This window comes from Protobothrops mucrosquamatus, unplaced genomic scaffold (genome assembly GCF_001527695.2).
Source record: "Protobothrops mucrosquamatus isolate PMUCROS unplaced genomic scaffold, P.Mucros_1.0 scaffold_6, whole genome shotgun sequence".
In the NCBI taxonomy this organism is placed as follows: domain Eukaryota; kingdom Metazoa; phylum Chordata; class Lepidosauria; order Squamata; family Viperidae; genus Protobothrops; species Protobothrops mucrosquamatus.
The window spans coordinates 82,722-108,277 of NW_015386082.1; the positions used below are offsets into that span (position 1 = coordinate 82,722).

The window sequence follows — 25,556 nt, forward strand, 5'->3', positions numbered from 1 at the left end:
CAGCTGTGGAATTCTGAGAGTTGAAGTCCACATGCCTTAAAATTGTCAAGGTTGAGAAACACTGGGCTAGACGGTGATTCCAAGAGTAGACCTAGCCCTAGACTCCAGGGTCCAATAAGATAGCATTGTTTAATAAGCAGACCAGAACCGTGCTAGACTTTGTAAGCCAAGTAGAAATAATGGAGGACAAGTTGTCTTGCAAATAGCATGGTTTTGTATGTAGGGCTCTGCAGGTAAATCAAATGTAGTTCAAACAAATGGATGGACAGGCTTTTCAAATCTGAAAAGGGCTTCCTTTCTGAACATAATTGTATTTAGAATACCAGTAAGAATAGAAAAGCATCATGTCCCCCCTTCTTCTAACAAAGAACTGGGAAGATGGATTGACCTAGAAGCATGAAGGAAGGGAAAAGATCTTCAACAGTTGGTGCTGGCTGGTGTTATCAACCCGGATCATAAAAATTGGCCAAGGATCAAGATTATTGCAGAAGAAAAATAGATATCTCTATATTGTTCAGGCATGGATATATCCTCAGTATAACCAAACACAAAAGCAATCAGAATACACTTACTTAAGAATTTTAGATTGAGCTCCCATATGTGCACACTTCAAACCCAAGAATACACTAAGGCAGAAGCTTGTCCACCCCAAGGATAAAACACCCAGACACAAACTGGGCCACGTGGTATATGCCGTACAGTGCAGTGAGCCATGTGCAGATCTGTACATTGGGAAACAAAACAACCACTTCATAAACCCATGACACATCATAGAAGAACAAACCCATCAAGACAAGATTCAGCAGTCCATCTGCATTTAAAAGACAAAGGCCACTCTTTCGAAGTCCACATTTTGGACAGAGAGGACAGCTAGTTTGAAAAAGGGATCAAAGAGGCCGTCTATGTCAAAACTGAACAGCCCTATCTCAATAGAGAGGGAGGGATACAACATTATCTATCTTCAGTCTACAACACAGTCCTTTCAACAGTTCCAAGAAGGCTTCACACCCATTTACACTACTCAGGTGACCCTGATGACACAGATAAACCTCCAGGTGGCTTCAACAACTCTCTAAAAGAATGCAAATGACCAGCTGTCTGCAAGGAGTATAAATCCTTCCGTTCCCCACCATCCAGTCAGAGCTGAAGAAGCTTCTTGGATGAGAAGTAAAACATCTTCGAAGAAAAAAAAGTCCAGTTGCCTCATGAAAAAGCATCTTTGGGACAGCCATGACCTGGATGACTGAGAATCTCCATAGATGAACCACCATGTTCTGTATTTACATAACTATTAACTTACAGTATAAACCAGTGGTGACGAACCTGTGGCACGCATGCCAGAGGCGGCACTTGGAGCCCTCTCTGTGGGCACACGTGCCGTCGCCTCAGCCCCACCAGCAGCCCCCCTGGAGGAGAGTCACCCCCGAGCGAGGCCTACGCGGAGCAGCGCAGCCAAGGACATGGCAGCCAGGCAGCGTAGACAAGACTCTGCCCTCACACCCCATTGCGCACAGTTGATGCTGCAGGGTGTGGGCAGATGGCGTGCCCGCCATGGCGTTGCTGGGCTGCCTGGGCAATCTGTAGCCCTGCGGGCAGGTGGGGCGGGGACGGGGTGGGGGCGGAGCAGGGGTGAAGCGGGGGTGGGGCCAGTTTTTGGGCACTTGGTCTCTAAAAGGTTCGCCATCACTGGTATAAACTATGGTCTTACACACCAAAACAATTAGACACCCAGAGTACACTAAGTCAAACCAAATCTCATTATGGCTTAAGGAAATACGGTGAATCCAGTTTTACAAATACCACTATTCTAAAAAAAAACTTTGCCTTTTTGTTCTTCAGCAGTGTCTCGTTCTTCTTTAGCACTGTTTTATGATTAGACCATTAAATTATCCAGAATCAGTTCAGTGGATGGAAGGGAAAGGAAAAGGGAAAGTAAAGGCAAGGAAAGGGAAAAAAACAATATAATCTACAACTAGATTTTTTTCTTTAGGACTAAAATACATTTTGTATCCTAAATGACAAAATATTTTTTTAATTCAAATAAGACACATCCAACTGTTTCTATCCAGATTTTTAATAGTTGCTAATTCTGTATGGTACATAAACTTTCCAGAACCAAAGTTGGGTATATTTATACCCCTGTTACAAAACATAAGCCAATCCTAGTGCACATGAGCTTACATGTACAGTGCATCCCACTAAAGGGCTTATTCTGAGGAATCTGTCTATTTTATTGCAAGTCTTAATTACAGTAGCAGGTATAAGATCTGATTTTTAAAAAGAGAGGGGGGTTTTTTAGACACATAAATAGACTGTAAGTAGAGAGGAGCTGTAACAGTATTGTATAACGGCCAGCATTCTCAATTCCACCATGATAAAATTTCACGTGCAAGGAAAAGTATTTGCAGATTTAGTTTTCTATAATCATAGATAGGGAATTGTGTAATACAAACCCTGTACAGGGCATTATCTAAATGAAGCGACACTTTTATTCCCAGCCTCCCAGCCAAACCATGATACCAATGTATCTGATTACTTTGAAAATATTTTGAAAAGGAGTAGGTCATATCATTCTTTCTCCCTTGGTACATTATTAAAAATTCAAATGTTCACTGGAAGTCGCAGAGCAGGAATAAAGTCTTTGCTCTAATACAGTGGTGGCGAACCTATGGCATGGGTGCCAGAGGCGGCACTCAGAGCCATCTCTGTGGGCACGCACGCCGTCACCCCAGTCCTAGGCCTTCAGCTGGGTTTTATAAAACCTTTTCACTTTAGGCCTTCGCCGCCGTGTACCAAAAAATAAGGTTCAATCAGTCAATTTCAACTTCTCGCGGGGGAAAAAAAAGATCTTGCAAAGTTGGAATTGATTGACTGAACTTTTTAGTCCCACCCAGTCTGCTGTTACCACCGCAGCCACACCCACCCAATGGGCCACACCCACCCAATGGGCCACACCCACCCAGCACCCGATGATGCATAAGTGGGTTTTGGGTTTGGTCTGTAAAAGGTTCGCCATCACTGCTCTAATATGATATTCAGTGCTAATTAAATCTAATAAAAGGGTATTCTAGCACCGAGTCCAAGAGAAGCTTTTTCCACTATGATACATTCCAGATGTGGTCTTCTATATCCATAATCCTGGAGCCAACAATATCTGTTTCTCTTGCTATAATATGCACACCATTTAGACCTCAACTGTTGATGCTGGCAATGTGCTCAGAAAGCGAACCATGATCCATCCAAATTTTTACCCCCTTTAACACCTGCAAATACCCGCACAGAGGTGGTCCCTTCGTGGCTTCCATTTTGTGGAATACCTTACTGCTTAAAACTCATTCAGAGTCCATTTTTCCCCTCTGGGCTTTACTACTTTTAAGTAATCATTGGTCAACTGCAGCAATCCTGTGTGGCCAACAGCTGCTTCCTGCTTTTAGTTCTCTTGGCGAGGCAGTGATTCAGGGAGAGAAGGACAGGGACTAGGGAACTGCATTTATTACCTCGGTTTGCTGCCAGTTTTGAAGAAGGTGGGGCTGAACGGTCTGCAGAGGAGCGTTGCATTCATTTCACAGCTTCCTTGCCAACATTCCCAGGCAACCAGCTGGAAAAGCCATTTTGTAAAATAGAGGCAAACCGAACCGAGGGCTGCCATGCTAAATTAAGGGTGTTAAGCACAACGCTCTGGACCTGCATTGCTGTGTATCCTTTTCTATCAGCAGTAGGTAGTCATTTCCAAAACAACGGTCAAGAGCATTATAACTTGCATTTTTTAACTACTAAAAGCACATCACATATATTAACAGTATATCAGAGTTGGAAAGGACCTTGAGGTCTTCTAGTCCAACTCCCTGCTCAAGCAGGAGAGCCTACATCATTTTGTACAAATGGCTGTCCAATCTCTTCTTGAAAACCTCCAGTGATAAATTACCCACAACTTCTGGACCAAGGCATCTCACTGATTAATTGTTCTCACTGACAGGAAATTCCTTCTTAATTCTAAGTTGGATCTCTCTTTTTAAACTTCCATCCACTATTTCTCTTGCCCTCAGGTGCTTTGGAGAATAGGTTGGCGCTATCATGTCCCTCCTACTCCTTCTCTTTATTAGACTAGACTAGACTAGATGAGATGAGACAAGAAGAGAAGAGAACAGAATAACAGAGTTGGAAGGGATCTTGGAGGTCTTCTAGTCCAATCCCCTGCTCAGGCAGGAAACCCTATACCAGTGATGGCAAACCTTTTAGGGACCGAGTGCCCCAAAACCCAGACATTCATGTAGCAGCAAGTGTGGGGGGCTTTTTCCCCCTTTAGATTTCAGTTCAGTCAGAGCTTTAAAGGACATAAATCGGGCACTTCAAATTGTATCTAGGGATAAACTAATAACTCATAAAATGGAGGAAGAGTGATGGTCTCATCTTTTACAGCCCATCATACTTCTAATCGTTCTATTTGGGATCAACTGTAGCTTTATCAGGTTGTTGTAGAACAGCTCCAAATACATGGTGTGACAGTATTCTAAGGGGTGACAAAGGCAGGGGTTATTTTGGCAAAGTCATCATGCTCCAAAAATGGTTGTAGGTGGTTTATTAGCAAAGTTGGAAAAATGGCCGTCAAGCCACAGACATCATCTGAGAACCAGTCAATGCACCTTCAAAGGCGATCCAAAACCTGATATTATGGTAGAGAATCAGGCTCTGTATCTCCAATGTAAATCCTATTTGCGTAAGATATATGAGCATGTGCATAGTTTGGGTCATTCTACCTTAACAATAAAAATGGGTTTTGTGAGCAATACACCGAGTACCACTTCATTCTAATTTGAACTTCTTGGCTGGAAATTATAGGTTTTATCTAAATCAAATTTTAATTGAACACAGCTTTTACTGGCTACTTTGTAGCTTATAACATTTGTTCTGCTATAGAAGCTCTCATCCGAAAGAACTTCTAACCCTTGTTACATAATTCTCTATCATCCTTCCTCAATAAATCAAGCACTGATCATAGTCCCTTACTTTGAATTCTAGAATAAACCACACAAATAATCCCTGGATCTTGCAAGTACATAAACTGCACTAAGTTATAATCTAAGGGGAAAACAGGAAAAAGTCTATGCAATCCTTCAGCAAACAAAACAAAATGGCGCACAGCAGAATTTCCAATTCTGTATTTTAAAACCCAACATTGCCAATGGTGGCTACAACATAATCATTTTCCTATATTCTATGAGAAAAAAAAGTATTTCCTGCCTAAGCATTGATTTAGCCTCAGCAATGCCAATACAACCTTCTCACCTCTCTTTGGCTGTGGCAGGCATGGGAGAAGGGCTAAATAAAAAGGGCACAAATCAAAATTCAACTGCCAAGCAAAATAAAATAAAATAAAAATGTTTTTATACAAACAAACACACACATACACAGAGGCAGAACCTGAAGTGCTTTTGCCTTCTCATGATGAGGTTTAGAATAAAACACAAGGTAAGCTATGCGGTAAAAATAAGCTCCCTGAAACGTAACACCAATCGCAAAGACAGCATGTTACTTTGAAGTTCACACATTCTCATCATTTACTACTTTCATTAATGCAATCTAAGATTGCACTTATAAAACCAAGGATAGATGCCGGGTCGTCTTCAAGTCAGTTTCTGCGTAATATGCCAGACATTCACTTAATTATCCTTTTTCCATCTCTAGATAAACAAGGTTAGCTCTCTGCAAATGCAGGGTTTTTGATGTGCCAGCTCCCAAGCTGCTCTGTGCTTGGGTTACACAGTAGATGTCTCTCTCAGCTAAAACTGAGTACTCCATGGCAGACAAACAAAAATCTAAATCTTGCACATTAAAGGGTCATAAATCAAAGGGCGACTTACTCAGGTTGCAACTTACGTTTAAGCAGCTGGACCATTCGCTGCCATGGAAACTTTTCTTTCTTTTTAATCAGCAGTCCAGACTGATGCCCAGTTGTTAGCAGTCCAGACTGATGATCCCTATTGTGTGAAGTCAGACAAATTCACCTTCAGGGGTTTATAAATTATTTTCGAGTTACTGCTGAATTCAGATATTCAGACGGGTCCTTTAGCCCACATTGCTCCCTTGAAACCTACACGGCAGACATTCAGAACAGGTAATCCTTGACTTACAGCCATTTGTTTAGTGACCGTTCTAAGTCACAACAGCACTGAAAAAAGGGACTTATGACCATTTTTCACATTTATGACCATTGCAGCATCCGCATGGTTACGTGATCAGAAGTTGGGTGCTTGCCTACTGGCATGTTGTTATCATGGCTGCGGTGTCCTGGGATCATGTGATCAACTTTTGTGACCTTCTGTCAAGCAAAGTCCATGGAGAAGCCAGATTTACTAAACAACTGCAGTGATTCACTTAACAATTGGGGCAAGGATGGTTGTAATGGACAAAACTCACTTAACAACTCTCTTGCTCAGCAATGGAAATTTTGTGCTCGATTGTGGATGTAAGTCGAGTTGTATGGATCTGAGTGGATAGAGAAATTGTGGGGTATCCAAGCTGTAATGCTTCTCATTTTAGTGCTATCATATCTGGACTGCAGACATTTAAATTACCTCTACGACAGCGCTCCCCCCAACCTTTGGGGTGCCAGGGACTGGTTCTTTGCAGGTTTTTTTCCAAGTGCTGGGGGGGCGTGGTTTTGCGTGCTGCCTGCATCCCACATGTGCGCAGATGGGGCTTCACTCATTTGTCTGGTCTGGTTTGTGGCGTGCCGCAGACCGCTGCTAGTCCGCTGTCTGGGGGTTGGGGACCCCTGCTCTAGATGACAATCAAGTGTTAGTTTTTTTATGAATCTGGTTGCTACATCTTGTGGTCAACCAGATTTTTGCAGGCCACTTATGGTAGTCCAACCTTATACAAAATTGTTAGCTGTGTATCATGGTATGAAAATCATAAGAATGCAATTCTGGGAATTTTCCCACTTCATCAGTGAATGATTTACCAAAGCTCTGCTAGTGCGAAAATGATATTAAACAATAGAATGGTTTATTTTTATGTTATTTATTATATTTTTAAAACACCTAGTTATTTAAACTGTGACACCATGAAGTTATAACAAAACAGAGAGAAGGGTAAGAGCATCAATATTTTTTTTTTTCATTTGTGGGAATGTAACCTCATCTAATCAGAAGAAAATAAATCTGTCTTCCCCTCAGGAGGATAATTGTTATCCAAATTGGAAATCATTATGTATTATTCCATAATATCCACAATTCTGCTCACTGCATTGCTAGCAAAAATGGAGCTCAATGACACATCAAACTGCTTTCTTTAGTGTTTACAGTGGATTCAGAAGGTATTCAGACCCCCTTCACTTCTGTCCATTATGTTATGCTGCAGCCTGATTCTACAGTTGTTGAAATTCATTTTCTCATTAATCTACACTCATAATGACAAAGTGAAAACAGACTTTTAGAAATGTCTGTAAATTTATTAAAAAGAAAAAACCAAAATATCAGATTGGCAAAGCATTTTTGTTGAAGCATCTTTGGCAGCAATTATAGCCTTGAGTCTCTTTGGCTATGTTGCAACAAGCTTTTGCACACCTGGATTGGGGGATTTTCTGCCATTCTTCCTTGCAAATCCTCTCAAGCTCAGTCAGGTTGGATGGCGATTGCTGGTGGACAGTCATTTTCAGGTCCCTCCAGAGATGTTCAATGGGGTTCAAGTCAGGGCTCTGGCTAGGCCACTCTAGAACGTTCACAGAGTTGTCCCTAAGGCACTCCTGTGTTTTCTTGGCTGTGTGCTTAGGATCGTTGTCATGTTGGAAAGTGAACCTTTGGCCCAGTCTGAGGTCCTGAGCACTGTGGGACATGTTTTCATTTAGGATATCCCTGTTCATTCCTCCCTTCAGCTTTCCCTCAACCTTGACCAGTATCCCAGTCCCTGCTGCTGAAAAACACCCCCACAGCATGCTGCTGCCACTACCATGCTTCATTGTTGGGATAATACTGGGCAGGTGATGAACAGTGCCTCTAGACATAACGTTTAGAATTGAGGCCAAACAGTTCAATCTTAATTTTGACAGACCAGAGAATCTTGTTCCTCAGCCTAAGAGTCCTTCAGGTGCTTTCCTGCAAACTCCAAGCAGGCTTTCATGTATTTTGCATTGAGGAGAGGCTTCTGTCTAGCCACTCTGCCATAAAGTTCAGATCGGTGGAGGGCTGCAGTTGTGGTTGTCCTTCTGGAACTCTTTCCCATCTCCACACAGGATCTCTGGAGCTCAGTCAGAGTGACCATCGGGTTCTTGGTTATCTCTCTTATTAAGGCCTTTCTCCCCTGATTGCTCAGTTTGACTGAGTGACCAGCTCTTGGAAGAGTCCTGGTTGTGCCAAACTTCTTCCATTTGAGAAATATGGAGGCCACTGTGTTCTTAGGAACCTTCAGTGCAGCAGAAAGTTTATTGTAGCCTTCCCCAGATCTGTGCCTTGCAATAATCCTGTCTCTGAGCTCTGCAGGCAATTCCTTTGACCTCATGACTTTTGCTCTGCTACACTATGCATTGTCAGCTATGAGGCCTTCAATAGAGAGGTGTGTGCCTTTCCAAATCATGTCGTCAATTTATCACAGGTGGACTCCAATCAAGGTGTAACAACATGTCAGCAACGACCTTAAGAAATGGGAGGCACTGGACCTAAATTTCAAGTGTTGTTGCAAAGGGTCTGAATACTTAAGCCAATGTGATATTTCAGTTTTTTCTTTTTAATAAATTTACAGACATATCTAAAATTCTGTTTTCACTTTGTCATTATGGGGTACTGAGTGTAGATTAATGAGAAAAAAAATGAATTTCAACAACTGTAGAATCAGGCTGCAAAAATGAAGGGGATCTGAATACTTTCTGAATGCACTGTATAACTAGGCAACTCAATTAAATATACTGTATAGGGAATTATATGAAGGAACACTGAAAAGATTTTTTAAATTTGTTGCCACACCACAGAAGAATTTATCTACGCCAAAGAGTCCAAAAGACCTCCATGTGTTGCTGATTATAGAATTTTTCATCAGTCACCATGCTACTAGATCTCCTGTGATAAAGGAATCTTTGGGTTAAGAGATCAGCTTCTAACTAAGTGTCCCAATAGATGCTCTTTCTTGCAATTTTCTTCACTCTCAATCAACAAAATGATTAGAAGCTATGGGTAGTGGAATCCAATAAGAATCATCACATGATGAACTGGCAACTCATTTCCTTTTCTCCCATGGAGAAGACTACTCACAATGTAGACACAGCTTAATTCTGCCCCAAAGTGGAAATACAATTTAGGATCCAGAAAGTTATAAATACACTCCCAGAAGGTATCTCCTCCCACATCTTTACCATCCAATCCATTGGGGCTTAAAAAGCTTTGAGGGGTGCAGTTTGCAGACTTTTCCCCCCTAGTCACCTAGAAGGATGCTTTATCTTAAACAGAAGCACAACTGAAGCTGGACAGACCCTTTCCCTGAGACCCTTTGCCAACTAATGCTAAGCATGTGAGGATGAGATGACATTCTCTGCATGGTCTTTGATAGGCTGAAGCATTTCCTCGTAAGGCTGCAAGTCCTTTAACACTGGACCACAACAATAAAAAGTCCCTCTGGACAGCCCCTGCTGCTTTCCAGCCTGTAAGTAAACTTTAGGACCACAAGCTATGCTGAATTTAGCCAGAATCAGCTGGAAGGGACCTTAGAGGTCTTCTAGTCCAGCTCCTTGCTTAAGGAGGATATCCTATACCAGTGGTGGCGAACCTATGGCATGCGTGCCAGAGGCGACACTCAGAGCCCTCTCTGTGGGCACACGCACCATGCCCCGGAGATGGCAACTGTCCCTCTTCAACCAGCCGCCCGCTAACTCGCCAAGGTCCACGTGGCTGGATGCATCCCAGTACCCATGCGCTCGCTGGCCTCTGTGTGCAGGGGCCGATGGTGTCAGGCAGCAGCCGCCCCGGCCCCTGCCTTGCCTTGCCCTGAGACAGTGTGTCCAGTGCCCTGCCCTGCCTCACCTCACCCCGCAGGACAAGCCTCCTGCCCCCTGCCCCACCTGTCCGAGACTCCCTGGATTTCCCCCAACCCTGCCCGGCCCCCACAGGTGTCCCTCCCCACGAGCAACATCAAGGTGATCACGCCCACCTTGGCCACACCCACCCAGTCTGCCCTGAGTCCTACGGGAGAAGGGCGGTATATAAATTAAATTATTATTATTATTATGAGCATTACAGCCACGCCCACCCAGTGGGCCATGCCCACCTGTCACCCGACGATAAATAAGTGGGTTTTGGGTTGCAGTTTGGGCACTCGGTCTCTAAAAGGTTCGCCATCACTGTCCTATACAATTCCAGACAGATGGCTGGCTTTCCTGTCTTTTCTTAAAAATCTCCAGTTCTGAAGCACTTACAACTTCTGCAAGCAAGCTGTTCCACTAGGTAATTGTTCTGAATTGTCCGAGGGAAGGAAGCTAGGGAAGAAAACAGGTAGACAAAGGGCTGTCCCTTACTACTACTCACCTTTCCACAGCCTGGGGGTCCCCAGAGAATGAGGGAGGGGATTTCGTGAGCCTCCACCAAGGACCGCAAGAGTGTCTCTTTCCCCAACACCCGGTTCTGCCCCACATAATCTCCCAGGTGGCTCGGCCGCAGCTTATCGGCCAGAGGTTTCCCTTCCAGTTTTTGGGCCAGGCTCTCTCCCCGCAACAGCGGCTCCAAGGCATCTGATGCTGGCTCCGGATTCTCCACCCGCCGCTCTTCCCCTTTTCCCGGATTTGGAGAGGTAGCAGCGCCCCGGGGCGCCCCCATTTGGGCTCCTCCGGTGTTTCTGCCTCTGTGAAAAAGGGAAAACACCGGGGGAGAACCGAGGTCACTTCCCGGCTCCTCGTCTTTCTTTCTCCGTTCCGGAGATTGGGAGAGCCGCATTTTCTTAAAGCAGGGCTGCTGTGCCAAAGGGGGCAGCCCCACTCCTGCTGCGGGCTTTGGGGCGCTGTTGCTCCTGCCTCCGACCTCTCCGCTGGACAAGTCTTCCCCTTCGCCCTGCAGCTGCAAACAGCTATCCAGATGTGAGTTGATGCGCGCAGCTGGAAGTTCCACCAGGCAAACCGGGCAGCTCACCAGCGGCTCTTCCTGCGTAAGACCTCCTTCCATTGCCCGGCAAGAGGAGGGAGGGCAGGATAGTGGGACCCCTAAATCGACACTAATCGGCGGCTTCTTCCTCTTGGGGAAAGTGTCTCCTTTGATCAATCCTTTCTAGAACCTTCCCGACAAAAAAAGCAGAGGCACCGGCAAGGAAAAGTTTGCCTCTGGGTTCCACAATAACCACAACACGTTCAAGAAGGAAGAACAGCAAAGTCACCGCCTCCTTCTTCGGCGGGCTGCTCACAGACCCACAGGCTTTCGGGAATTGTAGTTCTTCCGTCCGGCTACAAAAATGCCTAAGACTTATTTTTCTATATGCAGCACATTTAACTCTCTCTCTCTCTCTCTCTCTCTCTCTCTCTCTCTCTTCTTTTTTTTCTTTCTCGAACTTTAGAAATATTTTTTTTAAACTTATATATTTCCAGGATAGAAATGCGATCGCTTGTGTGCACTTTTAACAGAGTTTTCTAGTGAAATCAATTGCTGATAGGGAGGAATGTTACACACACACACACACACACACACACACACCCCTATCTATCTATCTATCTATCTATCTATCTATCTATCTATCTATCTATCTATCTATCTATCTATCTATCTATCTATCTATCTATCTATCTATTATATATAAATAAAAATGTAAATGTTCGTTTATTCAAAATTTTAAATCTCCGAAAGTTCTTCACCGATTGCTTTGAAATGTTGACACAACGTTGCATTCGAATACCCGCGTGTTTTTATATACCTTCTATTATATAGATGTCACACCTGTGACAGGTAAAAACATGCTTTTTTGAAAAACATATATCTGCACAGACAATGGAACAACAAAAAATATTGTGTACCCACAAGCATTGTGAAATTAAACATATTACAAACGTGCGCTTTCTCTTTTCTTTCTTTTCCATTTAACCAGACTGAGCCACAGCAATGCGTGGCCGGGTACAGCTAGTATATATATATATATAGAGAGAGAGAGAGAAACAGACAGACAGACAGACGAAGGTGGAGGGATTGGCTGCCAAGGTGACCTGCTATTAGAGCTGTCAAACTTGGCGATTTTAAGGTGTGTGAACTTCACCTCCCAGAATCCCCAGCTGGCCATGTTTCAAGTTGCCAAACATGAAAAACATTGAGAGGAAAACAGCAACTTCTATTTCTCCTATTTCAGGAGTCATGGCTGGACAACAAATTATTTCCTGAGTTGTTTATATTCACTTTCAAAAAAAAAAAATATTTAGCAGGCGCAATGTAAAAAAAAATGAGATTGGCTGCAATTTTAAGATGATAGTCAAATCTTAAATTGGAGTTGGCAGAGCTGTAAAATTGCTTTAAAAAAAAAAAAAAAGCAAATGCAATTTCCCCCTGCTTCTAAGTCATGAGAAATAATATCTCTGTATTGTTCTTCACTGATGCATCTCAATGCATAGTCAGTTCCGATGCCAAATGTCAGAAAGGACATAATTATATTCAACAGGCAATGAAGATGATTAGAAAAGTTGAAAATTCAAGAGTTGAGTAATTTTTACTTGAGAAGAATGAAAGGGGATATATCATCAAATATAAAAATGAGGGGGACCTTGGTGGTCTTGTGAGCGTCTTCTTGCAGATGTTTCATTATTCAAATTAGGTAACATCAGTGTTAGTAAGGAATGGGGTTTGCTCTCAGTTTATACTTGGTATTGTTTACTTCTTGATAGTTGAGGTTGATCTTGGTGTTAATCTAGGCTCATCTTGGTGCTGATTGCTGGTGGGGAGGTCTTTTAGCCTTTTTGTTCCCTTTTTGGCTTATTGATTGTCTCTTTTGCACAGTATGTAGATGTTGTTTATGTCTATGCGTCTATTGGTGCCAATTTGTAGAGTGCCAGGCTTCTAGGAATTTTCTAGATTTTGAACTTGGCTTGGTCTAACATGGTCACAATTTCCCAGTCAAAATTATGGTTAAGCCTATCCATATGTTGAGAAATTAAGAAGTTTTCATCATGTCTTCTGACTATTGGTATCAACAGATGTGATCTGCTACTAAAGTGGGCTAAGATTTTTTTCTCTGTTATTCTAGAGCAGGGGTGTCAAACTGCCAGCCTGGGGCCCAGATGCATCATAGCGAAACTGCGCCCACCCCGTTGCCGGCAATGGCAAAAAAGTTGCGATACGTCCCGACACGTCATGTGACGTTGCGAGTTTGACACCCCTGTTCTAGAGGGTAGGACTTGATTAAGAGACTCCAGAAGAGTAGACAAGGACATATCCATTACTGCTTTTAGAAACCATCCTTTGGGTTGTCAAAGGCTTGAAGATATTACTGCATTTTATTTGTGTTTTATAAAGAATAAAAGTTATGGAATATAAATCATAATTTACATATAAATAATAATTTAGTAAAATCAAAGAAACACGAACACCAGGATAAAATTAAACTAAAAAATGTTTAATAAAATGCTGAGCTTTCGTCGGTCAGCACTACCGACATCATCAGAGCCTAAGAGTAGGTCAATGGAAGTCCCTTTTTATAATACTGGCTGGTTTTGCACACGACTCCTGGACCTGGTCATCTGTCCATCCAACAGTCCTAATTGTTTAATTCCTAATTTTTTTAACGAAATTAGAGATAAATAATAATTTATATATAAATTTCATAATTTATATGAACAAGTTAAATGTATTCATGTATCATATTAGTAACCAGATATTCTTTCTTAACCATATATAGTGTCTACCAATCAGTTGATAAATGCCGTGAAAAGTGCTTCATTGGAGCAGTGAAGAAATAATAGCTTTGCCTAAATAGATGTTGCAGATAGATTCTTCTTCTGGTTCCTCTCTAAAGTAAAGAGCTGATACCCATTGTAGTGTGGTGATTAGGAGGCTGGTATAGAAATCTATGGAGACTTTAATGCCAGTTGACAGGGTTAGCTGTGCTGTTGGTTTAGCCATCTATTTATTAGACCCAGCCTCATCCTGGATTATGAAAGCAGTCAGAGTGGTAATCTGTGACTGGGTCCATCCTGTGGTGACACCCTCTTTGAGGAAGGGGTGATAACTCTTGCCTGGAAGATGGAAATAGTGCAGCTTCTCCTGAGGCTGTCCTTGGACCCAGCACTTTTAGATAATATGGTTATCCATGTGATGAACCATGATAATACAAAATAGAAGATGAAGAAACTATAGAAGATGAAGAAACTAAAGTGCTCAGGGACTTTAGGATTCAAACAAACAAGCACCTGCCTCATAATACCTCAGACTTAAACACTGTCGATATGAAAAAGTCTGGATAGTGGACATGGCAGTAATTGGAAAGCAGAACACAAGAGAAAAACTGGGGGAAAAACACAAAATACAAAGCTATGCAAAGCTGTGGCAAAAAAAGCAAAGTTAGTACCGATAGTAATAGGCTTCTTGGATGCAATCCCAAAACATCTGGAGCACCACTCAAACACCATTGACACTGACAAAATCACCCTCAGTCAATTGCAAAGAGCAGCTTTATTTGGAACAGCTTACATCCTGCATGGATATCTTTACCACCAAGAAAGAACAACATCTGCCTATCCCAGGTCCTTGATAAGTGCTTGATAAGTGGATAAAAATGGCAATTCCATTCTAAGTTTCTTGGTGATTGTGCAACCAACTATAAAATTTATTAGATATATTGCCTGACTCCCAGCTCCCAGCAAATCTAGGCAGTTATTTATTATTAAAATAGTTGGAGTTCAACATGCAGTCTTTCAAAATCCATGTTTCTTGTCTATTCCACAAACAATCCAAAATATTCCAGATATTTTGGTTCTCTTCCATATTTAGCTATGGATCCATCTTAGAGGACCTTGGCCAATTTTATTTTTTCTTCACTTTGCCTTCTTTACTGTTATCCCACCCTCTGGAACGAACTGCCCCCAGAGATCAGGGTGATCCCTGATCTCCCTTCCTTCCGCCGCGCCCTCAAGACATGGTTGTTCCAGCTTGCGGGACTGGCCTAAGGGATTTTAAAGGGGTTTTAATTACTTTTAATTGGAACAGATTCAAATATTTCTTTTTAATTAATTTTAAACGTGTATTGTATTTTCGTATTTTATCTGATTGTTAGCCGCCCTGAGTCCGCAAGGAGAAGGGCGGGATACAAATGTAATAAATAATAATAATAATAATAATCTGCCAGCTCATATGAATATGAATATTTCTAAATATTTCTGAATGTTCCTCATGGCACATTAACTTGAGAAAGATGGGATAATTTCAAGGATTTAGCAGTTATGAAAACATTCGATAACCACACTACCTAATCTAACAGGGGTTAAGGAGAAAGGAATGGAGGGAATAAGAGAAGGTAAATAAAAGCATCATTGTTTATTTTTAGGATGCTTCCAGCCTCTTGAACCAATTTGCAAAATATAAATTGTGCAATCAAAACAATACATTCAAAACAATATAGAAACCATGCACAGTTTTTTTAAAAAGAGAAGAGAATAAAACCAGAAACAGAACACATTCAGGCTTTTATGAAGAGAAGGATTTTCAACAAATATCTAAAAGATGTGACAGTAACAAATTTCACTGGGGAGAGTATTCTGTGGGTCCATTGAACAACTCTCCCAATGATTTCTGTAATCACCCACTATTGTAAAGATTGATATGTCAGATACTATAATCCCAAGATTGTTTAGGACCTTACTGTATATTTCATAAGTAAAACTCTGAACTTGGCTTGTTAGGTAATTGGTAGATAGCCCTACTGATTCAATGGAGGTGTATTATATAGGTAGTAGGTGCCCCATTTTGTACCCTGGATCATCAGGTAGCAGCTGTTTTTCTGAAGGTTGGGGAAAATGTTCAAAATTTCCTACGTCTATTTGTTTTCCTTTTTACAGACAATAAACAAGAGAAATTGTGGGAGATATTTCTACACTGATTTGTGAAACTACAATGAATAAACATATAATTGAATACCATTCAGAGTTCTCTCAATTTAACCAGCTACACAACATGAATACGCAATATTATAACAGTGGAGAGAACGAAATGACGTTTTTTCATAATTTGGAAACAGTGAAAAGTATTACAACAGACAATGAGGTATGTGTATGTTTCTGTGTGTATTGTTGCTAATTATGTACTGTATTCATTGTGTAAACTGTGGCTCTGGAGCCCATATATTCTTCGTCTTCACAGCTATTTTGGGAAACATGGCAACAGAGTGAGTTTTGTTTGCTCAGAATTGGCATTTCTAAGTTTATTTAAGGGACAAATAAATACAATTTAGAATCTTGTTGCAAGCCGCCTCACCCCAATAATAACTAAAGAGTTGTTCTGATCAGGTTTATTTCTGTACTGATACTGTACCTCACTGATTAGTTTCCAGTAGCATAGTCTTAGAGATGGGGAGGGAAAGGTATTTATATTTTTGCCTCTCTCATTTGCAGTATAGAGTTGCTTCAATGAAAGTGCCCCATGAAGGTGCCCCCATTAATTATGAGCAACTAATCATTTAACAATGACATTATATGAAAAACGTAATTGCTTCTTTTTAAACACATACATCATCAAATCCTTTTTTCACTTGCTTACACAATGATTGTTTCATTTTGACATAAAGGATTTCTTCTGTTTCTGGCTTCTTACCTTTTCCTCCCTTCTTCCTCTATCTACTTGTCAGGTACATCTCTCAATTTTTTTCTCTCTCTGCCTTTTTTGCACTGCAGCTCTTCAGCTGCTTAGCTCTCATACATTAATTAGCTGGACCGAAGAAATCCTTTCCCAGGTTTCATCCTCTTCTTTCACTTTGGCCACAAAGATGGCCAGGTTGTTCTATTTGCACCACAATGAACAGGTTTCCTGATTGGTAGATTTCCCTGCTTCCCCTTCATCTCCCACCTGGACCAGGAAAACAAGCACCAATTCCTTTCCTTCCTGTGAGCATGTATTTGAGGACTGGTATGGACACCCCCCCAAAAAAAATTAACCAATAACATTGTTACTTGGACTAGAAGGGAAAATTGGGCAGAACTGCACAAAGAAATTAGCAGCATTTTGCTATTTCTCTGACAATGGGAGAAAAGCCCACAAAAGTCCAGACTTTCATGACAGACAGCCCAAAAGTCTACTATGAAATAGCTTTTGAAGGCAGAGAATGGAGATGGGAGTGGCACATTAGAAGACCATACACCAGCCAATTGAAATGGAGACATTTACATAAAATGGAATGAAGCATTTTAGGCCACGGGTCTGCAACCCACGGTCCCTGGACCAGCACCAGTTTGTGGCATGCCAGCAAGCAGACCACGCAAACAAATGAAGCCCCATCCCTGGGATGCAGGCAACACACAAAACCATGCCACCTCCAGTCCATGGAAAAATCTTTCTCCACAGAAGCGGTCCCTGGTGCCCAAAAGGTTGAGGCCCACTGTTTTAAGCTATCCAGATTTCCTTGCTTGTACCACATTTGATGCAGAGCAAGAAAACTCAGGTAGAGACTGTCTTCCTTACATCCTGAAGGAGGAGGGGTAACCATAATGTTATTCATTCACGCCTTCCCAAAATAAGCAGGTAATCTATCTTTACTGTGACACAACTAGGAAGTGCAAATCAAACCTCACTCTCCTTTGTCTCTCTGGATTCTTATGGTTTTTTGCTAGTTTGCTTATAAGAAAGCATTCGGTTAATTCTTTATTTATAGTGCACCAAAGCAGCAAACCACCATTTTATAACAGCAGATGAGGCTATCATGCACACACACCTCCAGGGTCCTGAAGAGAGGTATGTTACAGAACTGCCATACTATAAAGCTCTAGGTCAAGGAAACACCCCAAAATCATGGCAGAATGAAGAACTGAGCTAGGCTTTCTCTGCTTGACAGGCTTGCCACACTGGCTGTCCATTGGGAAAAATTGTAAATCCAGCAGCAGCCACTTCTGTAAGTGGTGTTTCCTGAAGAAGTGACAGAGGGCAGACAAGGGTATTCTTTTCAGCTACTCCATTTGCTAACCAGATCTGTTGCAATAGTTATCTGCTCCTTACTTAATCCTGCTGACTCTGAACTCATGTCTTTGGGAAGTGATGCAGGAGGATTTAATGTTTGGTTTAATATTTCTCACAGGGTCTAAGTTAGAGCTTTGAGAAGTTGTTTATTGATCCCTAAGGGTGCATTCTGATGAAGCTTTTGCGAAACCTCTGTACCTAGGGTGCTTTATGGAGACTCCAGACATTTTTATCATCTTCCATTTGTAACCCTCTGAGCTTTTTCTGCCTCTTTTTCCATCTGTTGCCTTTTTGCAGAACAAAAAGCTGCAAAGGAAGAAAATCCAGGGAAGCTGCATTAAGGCACTTGATTGTTAGAGGAGGTGTGTGTATCAAGGAGACTGTTTTATGGCATTATGATTTTACGTGGGTTGTAAACTGCCAGGAGTCTGGTATAGAAATTCTGTAATTAAGTAAGTAATCCCGAATTCCATACAACTGGTTTCTACATAATAAAATAAAATAAAATAAAATATATCATCCCATTAAATTATAAGTCTGAAAATATTGCCTTACAGACAGTTGCGCAGGGAGAGCATCCAGTTACATGTGGAAGTGATCTCATTTTGAGACACAAGGCGATGACTGCTTTTATATGCTCTTATTCCTGTTCGTAGGGTGAATAGGATAAGGTGGATGAAAAATCTAACAGGGATGTTGAAAATTTAACTTTGTGGTCAGATTTTTAATGCTTATAGTTTAATAGTTTTATGGCATGCTGTTTTTACTGATGTTATTTTAATTGTTGATTGGGAGCCACCCAGAGTTCAACATAAGATGGGTAGCTATATAAATGTTTGTCATAAATAAATAAATTCCATGATTGTAGTGTTTTTAAGCTCAAAGACTGCTATTAAAAGGTATTCTAAAAGGATCTTAATACACCAAGAAAATTTTTGGAGTTCCTCACTGAGCTAGACAACAACAAATTATATTCTGAAAAATAGACATTTTTCTGGCATCTCTTCTTTTCTGAACCTAATTCAAACTGATGGTCATTGTGACTTACAAAGAGGCCAGAGTTTTAGGCAGATATTTTATTGAACGGGATTAACCAGACCAGAGGATCCTCAGAAATAGTTAAGGCTGTCTTAAAAGTAAAAGAAGTAATTCATGTCTATTATCTACAAGGCTTGTTATTTCAAGAATACTATGCCCTGGACCTATAATTATGACTGTGTCCTTAGTTGTTAATCTACTGTAAATGGCTTAGAACCAATACTCTGTTGAAAGACTGATCTTTTCAGTTTGGGCATCATTGAAAGGAATGGGGGCATCTCATTATATTTTATTCTATTCTGCTTGATTAAAATTGTTTTGGCTTGCCAACCCACACTGATAATGTGGACTTTAAATAAACAAGAAACTGCAAGATGAATGTCTCTTGAACATTCATAGGCAGTAGCTTATAGTATAACCACTTGTAAGGGACTGAGAAAATGATTATGTTTCTGTGATATACTATAAGCTGTGTATAGAGAGATCCCTAATTCAACATTTAATCTAAATTATCTTTGCTATCAAGGTTACTAGATCAAAACACAATAGTAGTAGGTTGAATGAGAACACTGCCAAATTTAATTGCAAATTTATCCAATAAGGAAAGAGAAGAAACATCACCAGCCTTACAGATATTTATTAAATCCTGATGCTTATTCCATGGTATTAGTTGATTATAAGTTTGATAACTGTCCTTGAACTACTTCTTTTTGAATCTCTTTGCATCTGGTTTTCTTTCTCTTCTGTGTGGGCTTCAGCAGCTGCTTTGTGCTTATCACTGAGTCTAGAGAAATATGGAAATATCCTTGAAGAAGATATGTGATAGCCACTGGGAAAACATGATCTTAGTCCTGAAATACAGGGAAGGGTGAGGAAGAAACTCAAGATAGCTCCAGGTTAACTATCTTTAGTTTGAGAGAGAGGGAAAGAAATGCTATTACGCTTTCAAGATTCCGTTATTCTAACCTACATCAATAAAATAGAGTTTTAATATTTCTTGTGGAACTCTTTCCTGACATGATCTACCGTGAAGGACTGAAGCAAGGCCATCACACAGCTTGCTTGATTGGGTCAATGAATAACAGCATAAATATATTGAAGGGATGCAAGTCTACTAGTTTGAGCCATAAAGGACTCTCCAAATGTGACTGCGCTCTTTTCCATTTCCTGTTCACCCTCAGTTGCTGCAACCAGGGGGATGACTTGATACCTAACCTCTCTCACCATGGAGAGGCTTCTTTTGACAACTATGCCTTTGGAGAAGAAGGGTTTTACTTACATACATAGGACTTCCTTTTTGCCCTCCTTGGTGTTAGGTCTGCCACCAGTGATCGCAGCATTTGAAACTTAACCAAAAGAAGTTCAAGAAAATCAAGAGGTTTTAGTAATACCATAGCTAATATCCACCTATTGTTAGTACAATACGCTTTGTATTTTCGTGTTTTCAGCCCAAATATTAGATGCTAAGCTTTTTCCATGAAATTATTGTGCAGGTAGTCTCAACCTTATAAGGGACAGTAATTTCCATTGCTAAGCAATGCTGTCCTAAAGCATACCACATCTCATCACATGGCAATGGCAATCCCTGCAATCTCACTTGCCATCATTAACCAAATCTCACGGAGGGTTGTTAGGTGAAACGATTTCCTGACAGCTTTCCACAACCAAATCAGTAGGAAATTACAAGTCCCAGTTCGCTACAAGCAGGTTGGCAGGCAGGCTGACGCTGGGTGGGGCAGGGCATAAGGGAGGCGCGGTGAGGCTCAGGAAATTTGCATGGGAAATGTATGAGGGTGCAGCAACTTGTTACTTGCATTTTACAACAGTTTTGCTGAAAGCCAGCTCTTACTTCTGGTTTTTGGCACAATTGCGCCCATAGCAAACCATTGGTTTGCTTTAACAGTCATGGCATTCACTTTAGAACTGCTACATTTACTTTGCCACTGCTGCATTTGCTTAACGACCATCTCAAAAAATGTAAAATTGGATTGGTCATGTTACTGACTTGTTTTACAACCATCACCACATATGAACATAATGGTTGTCTGTCGAGGTTGTATTGTTTATCAGATAGGGCTTCTCAAATGATAAAACGTGGCTCCAGCCTAACACTAATCTGGACAAGTTTACATTTGATTGCATGTCAACCCAGTGCTATTAATTGGCCTCCTGGCTAATGACATTTTTAATAACTTAAAACAATGTGAAAGGTAGCATGGATGCATTTTTATTTAGTTAATGAAAATGTGCTAGAAAGCGGATTCATACAGAGGCCCCAGCATCTGTGCTTGTCTGTCAAAATAAAGCTATGTTCCTTGCATTTCTTGAGGCTTGGCATCCGTTTCCTGTTACATATCATGCTTGCTATGTGTTAGCCACTTGTTTGCTGAATAAAAATAAGATGCAGGAATTCGTTAATTAGTCCCATCAGAACGGGATCTCTGATTACGTGATCACTTTATTCTGCTTTGTTATGTGAAGTGCACAGGAATTAAATTAGGTTATTTCAACTTTTAGAAATGTTTCTCCTGAGACTGGCATCTTAAAAATATCAATTGAGCTGGATTAATGTATGTGATGAGAAACTAGGTGAGTTTTTCACATAGCTTTTACCGCAGAAGTTGTGGTTGTTGAAATTAAGTCAGGGGGAAAGTCAGTGATTTGTAGCTTCTTCAGATTTATCAAGCGCTAGATAACTTGTGATCTGTTGGGTCATTGTTTCAGAGATATTTTCTCACCTAAACAGAGAAATGGAATGACTGTGGAAGGGCAAAAAGTCAGCAGAAACAGAATCTTAGCCCTTCCTTCCTTCCTCCCTTCTTTCATTCCTTCCCTTTCCCTTTCCTGTTCCCTTTCCATTTCCCTTAGGCAAGAGAGTGGTTCTCTCCCTCCTTCATTTCGTCCTTTTCCTCCCTCCCTCCCTTTTTCTTTTGGAAAAAAAGAACTGAGCAGGCTGTTATCTGCTAATCTCCCCACCCACCCACCCGCCACCGTCCATCACCCCAGTCTATGCAGAAACAGTGGATTCAGTTGGATAAATGTCCATAATTGCAAAGCAATATCAATGTATTATAGCTAGATTAGATAGGACCCCAGAGCAGGGTATATTTAGAAGCTTCATTAATCTATAAAAACTCTAGTGAAAAATAAAGTATAGGAAATCAGAAACTAGTAATAGCCAATTTCATTCGACACATCTCCCATTCCCTTTCTGAATACAGCTATCAAGCATTTAGTACCAGATGTCTTCCTGCCAGGGGCCTGACAAGTCAAAATATTAAGATTACAGTGACCTCCAGTGGTGAGAGAATATGGAAAGGAAAATGATCTACCATTCCTTAAAGTTCTCCTCTGAATAATAAAAACCTTCATTGAAAAGCCTCACGATTACAATGATAAGTAGATAAATCTCCCATTGTAGGTTTGGGAATCATAAAGCTATAAGCTCTATAAAGCTATAAGCTCTATAGACTTTCTCAGAATGTACATCATCCATTTTGTTAAGCGCCTAACGCTTCCAGTCCAGCATCCCACCAGGACAATATGGAAAACGTAAATGATAGCTGCTATTCATTAAAGATAATGATGCCATAAGGCTGACCTCCCCGTGTCTGCCTTTAAGCTAATTTTTTCAACAACTTTAGGGAAGTAGCAGCCATTGTCTTCTGGAAGACCTTTTTCAACTTCCCAATCTAGCCCTCTCCCTTGGATTTCCTGCGATTCCCTGTAAGGAATGTGGGGAAATTCCATTTCAAGAGATTCAGACTCTGAAAAAGTTAAAGAAAAGGGGTTGACAAATCAATCCAAGTCAGTGGTTCTCAACCTTTTTAATGCCGTGACCCCCAACCGGTCGTAAGTCGAGGACTAAACCGGTCGTAAGTCGAGGACTAAACCAGTCGTAAGTCGAGGACTTTCCCTGCCCGGGAGCGCCGCGCATGCGTGGTTCCGCCCCCTGAGCCAGCTGAGGCGTAGCTGGCAAGCGGCAGAGACGGAGCAGGCCGACCACCAGCTGGCCCAGCCCAAGGGAGGTAAGGCACCCGCCGGAAAAGGGGAAAAAAATGGCGGACAGCCTTGCTTGGCGACCCCGTGAAATGGTCGATCGACCCCAAATGGGGTCGCGACCCATAGGTTGAGAACCGCTGATCCAAGTAAGAGGAGAAGACAATCTGTGCCAAGCAGGAAAATTAAAAGCAGAGAAATCAACAAGGCGAAGAGGTTTCCTCTTTCAGATGGATTTTAAAAGAGGTCAGGGCAGTCTCCATTTTGACATTTGTTTTCTCTTTTCTGTGAGTAACTGAAAGCTAAGTTAAGAGCAAAACTCCACGTAGCAACCTCAGTGCTGAAGAAAGTAGTTTCAAAATAGAGAGTGTTTTATTTTATGGACTGAGAACTGGGCAGGATAAATTTGTTGGGCTTGATTGAGCCTGTAGGCTAGAGGGAGCATCTGACTGACACCAGCCTCCTCCAAAAGCACTTGTTTATTCCTTCTCCCTTTGCTTTTCCTTCCCATTTTTCTTCTAGGTTTTTGAGGTGGCTATATTTATAATTCTTCATTGGTACCCATTCTGGGAAAAGGGCTTAACTTTAAAGTTAACTGCCTCAGGTTGGATTACTTAAGGATGAATTGCTTTCCCAGTGAACAAGCTGCAGAAAAAGATTTCTGTGAAGTAAACTATTTGGTGGCAGAACACCTAGTTGGCTTATTCTGGGAGTTGCAGGCAGGGCACCACTTAGTAGTGGGAGGAATATTTGAAGATTTCTCATGGAAGCTGCAGAATCCAAGGCAGGCCTGAGGGTTGTGTGCGTGCATCCCATTACAGCCTTCTATCCAAATAAGGCAAATCCCACTTAGATTCTGAGATCAGCCCATATTCTCTATGTTCCTGCAATGTACGCTGATGAAGGACGAGACCTGACAAAGGGCACTTTGCAGGAAAACATTCAGTACTAGAGCTAGGTGTGATGGCAAATTGTAGTGACTATGCCCATCAAAACCAATCAAAACCGTCTTTCAATTTTTGTGACCATCTATCTGCACGCTGAAGATTGTGCATGTTCTTGGAGTGTATCTTTTAGGGTTTAGGGAGAATTGGGGAGAAATAGTTCAGCCAGGTTTAAGGGACAAGAAATTTTAGTCAGTTCATGTGAATGGACTACAACAATTTCTTTCTGGCCTCAGTTCTCCAACTAATTTAATCTAGGCTTTTCCTTTGACACTGCTGCACCTATTTATTTATTATTATATTTTTATCTCACCTTTATTTTTGGTCAGCTTAAGGCAACACACATAACTAATGTTCCTGCTTCCTATTTCTCCCACAAGCTTAAATGAGAGAAAGCGAATGATGCAAAATCATCCAGCCCTTTAGTTTTCATGCTTAAGGGAAGTAGAAATCTCCTGATTTCTAATCCAGCACCTTGACCATTACACCAACTAGCTTTCAGTATCTTGCATAATATAATGTGGATGGCGCACATGATTGTCAGTAATCCTGGGATAATTTCTGAATCTTTATTCTAATATCGTATTAGTTGTCTTTTTCTTTATGTATTGCTAATTGCTACACAGCTTCGGTTCATAAACATAGTAATTCAGTGCATTTAGACTAGTGTTTTCTCAAACTTGGCAACTTTAAGATGAACCTTAGATTTTTAGACAATCTATGTTTTCCCAACTTTATTTGTTAGTTAACATTTATGTAAATATTTAAAAATATGCTTTTATATTTGCATGAAACAGAAATGTTTCACAATCAATTTATAAAAATAGGGATATCCCAATTTTCTTTGGCTAAGTACAAAACACCAGTTAAATTTCTCGTTAAATTACCTTGAGCAGTTCCCAGAGATCATACCCTTACACTAATTAAGAACACAGCTTTGATGTCCAATTAAACACTTTGGGGAGGCATCTAGAAATAGCCCGTCTATTTTTTAGAACTGCAAAGCAGAGAAAACGTGACTTCATAAGTGCCAAGTGAAAAAGGTGGTAGGTCCAGTTTTGGATGGGCTAAACATGTGCTTTTTCCTTGTAAGGGTCTGTGCGGTTGTAACCCAGACATCAGGTTTCATATCCATGTGAGAGATAATGGATCTTTGACAAGAAGTTGACAACATTTGTGCATCATGGAAATTTAAAAACCTGTAGATGCCAATAGAGCAGCAGGTGCTGTTGAAACGAAAGCTCTAACCAGTGACTCAGAAAGTGGGGTTGTGTAAAGTCTAGCTGATTTCTACATGATGGCATTCAGATGAAGTAACTTTTGGATGCTAATCCAGTCTGTGATTTTGACAGTGTTGTTTTCTTTCAAATATACAAACATAATACGTTAAAATATATTAAAAAGAACATGTAGGGAATTATTTTATATAGTGTTGAAAATCTTATTGTTCAAAAACTATCTCCAAAAG

At 41.1% G+C, this 25,556-nt stretch overlaps 1 protein-coding gene across 1 annotated transcript in view; it reads right to left on the minus strand.

The window, feature by feature from the left end:
• WRNIP1 (WRN helicase interacting protein 1) overlaps nt 1-11,335 on the minus strand; it is a 34,666-nt gene extending 23,331 nt beyond the window's left edge. The window contains exon 1 of the mRNA XM_015813655.1: nt 10,512-11,335. Coding sequence (XP_015669141.1) covers nt 10,512-11,141 — 630 coding nt within the window. The 5' untranslated portion in view covers nt 11,142-11,335. The remainder of the gene's footprint in view (nt 1-10,511) is intronic.
• Nucleotides 11,336-25,556: the final 14,221 nt, after the last annotated feature.